The sequence below is a fragment of the Poecilia reticulata genome, linkage group LG16 (genome assembly GCF_000633615.1).
Source record: "Poecilia reticulata strain Guanapo linkage group LG16, Guppy_female_1.0+MT, whole genome shotgun sequence".
Taxonomy (NCBI): domain Eukaryota; kingdom Metazoa; phylum Chordata; class Actinopteri; order Cyprinodontiformes; family Poeciliidae; genus Poecilia; species Poecilia reticulata.
In genome coordinates, this window is record NC_024346.1 from 16,431,144 (window position 1) to 16,437,819 (window position 6,676).

A 6,676-nucleotide genomic window follows, 5' to 3' on the forward strand; every position below is an offset into this window, starting at 1 on the left:
GTGTGTGTGTGTGTGTGTGTGTGTGTGTGTGTGTGTGTGTGCGTGTGTGTGTGTGGGTTGGGTGAGCGCACTCTGGTTAGTCAGTCAGATGGTAAAGCAGATGAGATAACATTAAATAATAATGGAACCCTATGGTGGTGTTGGAGACTTCCCACACACACATTCACACACATAGATACACTGGTAAACACAGACAAAAACATACTCAGATATTTCCCCTAACTGAGGCAGACGCCAGCCGGCGTGTCTTGAGTTATCCTCTGATTTAATTCAGCTGCTGTCACAAAAACAGACCACCTTTTAAACCTGGGTTGGTCATCACATTTATCACTCTCCACTTTACAGTGTGCTGTGTGTTTCTGTTGATATTGACATCTATTGATATTAGAGTTACCGCCATCACTATCTACAATAACTCTTTGAAGAATATGAACATTTTATTTCCCTTTCAGATCAATAAAGGATTTTTGAATTGAATTAAATTGAACAGCATGCATGTTGCACTGTTCAGTTTGGGAAACGTACAAACTCTGAAATGAAAAAAGTATCATGTTAAATGTAAAAAAAATTGATATAAGAAAATAGCCAATAAAAAAAACTTGTTAAAAAAATTAAAGGTATTAGGTTTGATTCAAATAATTTTGTCACAAATCAATGTTACAGCTGGCCTAAGATGTTTGTCAATCCCTGATGGTGTTTTTATTCCCCAATTCAATTCAGCTTATTTCACAACAAATGTTATCCAAAAAAAAAAAAAAAGTTATTTCAATTAAATCACATAATCCAACTGATTCTAGGTATCAAACAATGCATCAAGTTCAGCTCGTTATTCAAATTAGTAGTTTTTAAACTCTCAAGTCAAATTTTCCACGTTTCCAGTGGGATGTACAGAAAGAACTCACAATCCCTCTAATTTACCCAACTGGGAAACATCAGAGCTCACAGACTGGTAGCATGTCTCATATGGCTGCAGAGAGTATAAAATGGAAAGTATACACCTTGTATCTCATTCAACCAGTGGCACAAGGAGCGCTGAGAAACATTCTTGTGAACATGTTCCTTTTGCTTTTGAACAGATCTGGAAAAAAAAAAAAACTTGTTGTTGTCTGATATTGCTAATGCTAGCTGGCACCAGAACAGTTGCTGCTTATTTTCTGATTTGGACCTTTGGTGTGAAATTCCTGCTGGCAAAGTTGGAGGTTGTAAGGGAACCCATCCAATATGGCTGCCATACTTATGAAATGTAGTCTATTTTTTATTTGATTTTTAAATTAACTCTTATGATTCTTTGGACGTTCTTAAACCAGTGGCACACATTAGCAGGCTACCGTAAAGCATTCATTTGTAAACACGTTTCTTTAGTTGCTGTTGTCTTCTACTGCTAATCCCAGCTGGCACAGAAACTGTAAGCAAAACCTGCCTGTTTTGTCGTTCAACTCTGACGTGACGTCATTCTCAAATCTTAAAACAAATGGAACGCGACACTAGGACGCGCTCAGCCCGGGAGTGACGTCATTTCCAGGTCCCACAGCGCAGCATTGCTTTCAGTCATGGAATGTGGAATCTGTTCTTGTGGCTTTAATAAAGGCGCCGCCATCAAATCAGTGTCAATTATTTAATTCCACTGCTCACACGCTAAATAATTCAGAATAGATTGACAAATCGCATTGTCTTGTATCCATAAATAGTGTAAAAATTAGGAAGTCATTTCTCTTTGCTTTTTATTTCAACTGAACGCTCTGCAAGGACGCCTATGGGATTGATTCTCACTAACTCTTCTGTTGTGCGAAAGGAAAAAATGAGACAGCCAACCCCGATCGACCCCCGCCACCCGTTTCTTTTTTTTTTTTTTTTTAAATCAAAAGAGTAGTTTTCAGTGTTCATTTTCCGTCTTGTCAGTACTCAATGCCAACTCAGCCGGAGGCTTGTTGCGTTTGCTCCTTTGTCAACACGTCGGCTGCTCCCAATTGACGCCCAGCATGCACGCACTCTGCCGTAATCACCACGGTTCCCTGCGCGTCACACTTTACCCAGTTAGGCACGGGACATGCAGGTCTGAGGGCGCTAACCAAACCCCCTTTGCCAGTCCATCCAAGCTGTATCCTTACTTCGACTGGGTCTGAGGGAATTAAAGCCAATTAAAGCCAATTAACTTTATTTGCAGCAAAACTGAAAGTCCGGTAACTTCATTAAAAACACCGTTTCTTCTTATCAGGTGGTCACAGACTTCGCCAGCAAGTATAATAAGACACTCTGAAAGCAGCGTGTTTAAATTTGCGGTCGTAAAATGGTCATATAAACTGCTGACGGCAGACGGAATGACACATTGATTTAGAAGCTCTGGCGCAATTAAAATATACCTGAAGGGCTACAACAGGTTCTGCCTTAAAGACAGATCCAAAGGATTAATCAAGAATAATCTATAAATGTATTTATTTACTTAACATTTTATAAGAATTCGAATATTTAACATTATTTTACATTTCTTTTTTAAAAAATGTTTTATTTTAAGTAATTTAGGTATCTACACACAAAGCGCTAAGGCAAGCCTATAAACCAATATAACAGGCTTTTTTCTTTTCTTTTTTTTTTTTTAACATATATTCAGGATATGAGTCAAGCTCTATGCCTACGTGTCCCTGACGTCATCTTTTTTTTTCTTCTACACTAGAGTGACCATCTCCACAACCCACGTGGAAAAACACGCATGGAGCAATAAGGGCGTCATGGGGCCTTTCAGTGCAAAACCTAAATAGTTTTATTTCTTTCTACTGCATCAGAGGAAGAGGACGAGAGGAGAGTGCGGCGGTGGTAAAGTTTGAGGCTGTGCTGTGTCAGTAGGTCAAACCCCAGATAAGTATTAGTGTGAGTGCAAGTGTGTGTAAAAGACTCCCAGCACCTGCCATGTCCTGACACACCTCGCAGCAGCTCATTAGGCTGTCAGGAGAGTTTAAGTTTAAAGGTTTTTTGAGGCTGACTTTGCCTCAGGTGAGTTCAAGAAGAAGTGAGAAATATTAAAGATGAAACATTTTCACGTTGGTCTCTGGGAGTCAGATTAGTAGCTAATGCTTTTGAGGAGCAATTGTTACTATTATTATTATTATTTTTTTTTTTTAAATAAAAGCATGCACACACATTTTTTTTTTCTCTCCACCATTGACGTCCGGGATGTCAACAAGTATCTGTGTGAGCTCATTGTGCTAATAACATGTGCCCTCATCCTGAGGAGAACCTGTAGAACCACTTCTTGTCAAGTCTCAACCCTCACCAACACACACCCAGCTTCACAGATTCAGATCCTCCTCCAGACATGTAAGATTTCTTCACAGGTGAAATTCTGGTTTTCCGTAGACTCCAGCACCAACATTAAAATCTCCCTACACTTCATAAAATACAACCGTGTGTTTGTGTGCATGTGTGTGTGTGTGTGTGTGTATGTATGCAAGCAAAAGGACAGACAACCCAAGCAGAGTCAGACAAAAGGGGGGGTGCAGCGTACAGTGAGGCAAAGGGAAACAGTCTCTAACCTCGAGATGTGCATTTCAACTGGACAAACTGCAGCTGTTCCAATAACTGAGCGCGCCTGTTCATTGTCAGAATGCCATAGATCTAACAAATAAAAACATGAAGTTGCACACATCAATTAGAAAGCATTTTTCTTTCTTAATACTGTCAAATAAATACAAAAACAAAATCAAAATTCAGAGGCCTCTTTACACACATGAAGAATAAAGTTACAGATATGTGGTAAAAATACACAAAACCAGACAGATGCATGTACATGACAAAACCTTCAGTTTGAGGGGCTCACTGTGAAGTACTGAAACGAAAGTGTGTGAGGTTCTCAAAAGAATACTGAAACACCCCACCCAGCACCAATCTCTTATCTTAATGACTGAAATGTCACTGACACCAACACTCCTACGCACACACATACTCACAAATCATACAACTCTTAATTCTTTTATTTGAACGGGAAAAAACCTGGAGAAATTACTCAATTCGTGTTTGATTAAATTCAGATTTAAATTATGATGTAGCTTCTGACATATGAAATTCACTATCTGCCATCAAACACACCGCAAAAAAGGGCGCAGAGAGAGACAGAGAGCTGTCACTGCAGAAAGCATCAACTGAAAGAGAGAAAGAAAGAAAAAGAAAGAGAGAGAGAGAAAGAAAGAAGGATAAAGAGAGAAACAGAAAGAAAGACGAGTCTCAGTTGTGTACCTGGTGAAAGAGCTTCGCGCTGAATGGTGCTGGGTGTCCGGGGTTTAGGGGTGTCGTGGCTGCGGCCGGGGCAGGGCTCCTGGAGCGGGGAGGACTCGGCGGACGTGGCACAGGAGGGATCCGATCGCCGGGGCTCCGAGCTCGGCTGGGCGCGCTCTTCCGAACCTGTGCCTGCAGAACCACATGTGTGGGTTAGAAGAAGGGAACTGAAAGAAAAGGTGGGTGATGACTCCCCTGTGCAAGCAGCGATCATCAAAATCCAAATACACACACACACACACACACACATATACGCACACACGCACAAAACAAGGAGCAAGTTTTGATATTATTATAGCCACATTTTTTGTAAACTTGCAAAACTCTGTTTAGCAAATTCCAAGAGTCGAAAAACATAATTAACGCTCTTAAAATGTAAACTAGGAAAATCTGCATATCAAAAATTATAATAATAAAAAAATCAACTCAGTTAATACTTGAATACGAAATTTTTTATGAAAAATCAATTTCAACAGATAAAGTGCAACAAATCCCCTAAAATGACGCGAAGAGACATAATAGAGCATGAAAGGAGATGTCGGTAATAAAGCAATAAATTACAACCTGAATCCATGCAAATCTCCTTGGATATCATGGCAGACAAATATTCACATCCCATTATCAAACCCTGATTGATTTTAAGACTAAAATCTATGCTGCAAAGTAAATATTAGGAACCACAACTAAGGTCTATCGGTTCATTTCAGAAGTTGCACTTACGTGGGCGACAGGTTTCATTCTAACGCAAAAAAAGAAAAAAAAGAAAAAGCCCTCAAGAGTTATTATAAGATAACCAGAATGCGCGCACCAAAGAATTAATTCGACAAGAACAAGTTGTAAAATAAATATCTACACACCTATAAAGGTGAATATTTTTTAAAAATAGCGCGTCCGGGCCACCAGTTCTCCTGCCTCTGATCGCGGCCGTGCCAGTCCGCTCAAGGTTCATCCAGAGCGGCAGACTTAATAAACTGGAAGTGCTGGGAGAGTCGGACCCGAAACCTTTCAACCAGCGGGGCTCCTGTGTGCTGTGCGCCTCCAGCTCACTGTCAACTGCAAGAGGACGCTCAGATGCTGCCGGATTTCAAGACCCAGAGCGCCCCCTTTCTGTCGAACACTGTTTCTCATTCTCTCTCTTTCTCTCTCTCTCCTTCCTCTCGCTCTCTCTTTACAAGCAGAGAAAATCAGTGATACGGTTTAAGTTGTAAGACCACTAACTGTCATCTAGCGGGTTTATTTGCGTAAGTCACAACAATCATGACCATCATTTGGGCATTAGTGTCAACAATATTAATAATCTCCGCGACAGCCGTTGATTATTATTTTTTTAATTACCACTTTCTCCCAAACCAATCCCAGGTTTTAGAGAAAACCTTACAACTTTGCAACTATTTTTGTGCTTCTGTTGGTCAAGATGTTCTTTTTATAGTCTAGAAACCTGATGCATCGTATCAAATGATACGGAAACAAACACAAATAGTTGTATAACATTTATTTGATTAGAGCTAATTTGGAACAATTAAATCATTATTCAATTAGGCGTATAGCCATTTGAGTGGGCTTTGGTGGAAAAAAGAGAGGAAAACACTCATGTTTGATAAGAGCATAGCAGGGAAAAGATGCTGCTGTTCTTACATAACTTCTCGAGGTAAAAAATGGAAACGTGCGTAATTGCGCTGTTATCTCCGCTTTTAAATGTTTATTAGCACATTTTCCACCTCAAAACTAAGACAGGGTCTGTTTCTCAAACTAGTCTCCACTCGCTTGTGCTTCGTCCTCAAAAGAACACCCCGAAGGAGGGGACCTGGCCCCAATAACGCGCTCACCCACCAGTAACCAAGAGAACGACACAAGAGCCGCAAAACACGCGCCCCGGAGCGCCGGTGTAGGCCCCGGTAGCCCCTCACACCAATAACCCCGGACAGACAGGGGGCAAGAGAAGGCTTCCAGCAAACAGAGGGAATATAAAGGCGAGAGAGAGAGAGAAGAGAAATATATGAGTACTGTAAATCAGCCCTGAGAGGGGAGGCTGTCAGAAGTGGCTGCCTCTGTGCGTAAAGTGTGCTCAAGCTTGGTGAGTTTTCCCCAGAAATGGCCCAAAGCGCAAAAGATATAGATTACAACGTGCTGTCAACATATGTCTTCAAGGGAAATTACTTTAGGTGCAAGAAATGTGGAAAAGCCAGTGACTGTGTGTGTGTGTGTGCTTTTTTTTTTTTTTTACTCTTAGACCATATGGAATAATGTGACTGACCACTATAACCATTTGACCTAATTAGAAAGTCTTAATGTTTTTCCATGTACATAGATAAAAGGGACGTTTTAAGTTAATGGAAATACAGTCCTAGCATTTTCCATAAGAAACCAGCAAACAATCGCATCCAATCACACTACTGCCAGATTAATAATA

General features: G+C 40.5%; 1 protein-coding gene across 2 annotated transcripts in view; it reads right to left on the reverse strand.

The window, feature by feature from the left end:
• nr4a3 (nuclear receptor subfamily 4, group A, member 3) overlaps positions 1–4,395 on the reverse strand; it is a 24,516-nt gene extending 20,121 nt beyond the window's left edge. The window contains exons 1-2 of one of the 2 annotated variants that reach the window (XM_008432624.2): positions 4,228–4,395; positions 3,528–3,609 (exon numbers count right to left, since the gene is read on the reverse strand). In XM_008432624.2, the coding sequence (XP_008430846.1) occupies positions 3,528–3,591 (64 nt within the window). In that variant the 5' untranslated portion in view covers positions 3,592–3,609; positions 4,228–4,395. The remainder of the gene's footprint in view (positions 1–3,527; positions 3,610–4,227) is intronic. The other variant, XM_008432625.2, reaches the window with a different exon arrangement.
• Positions 4,396–6,676: the final 2,281 nt, after the last annotated feature.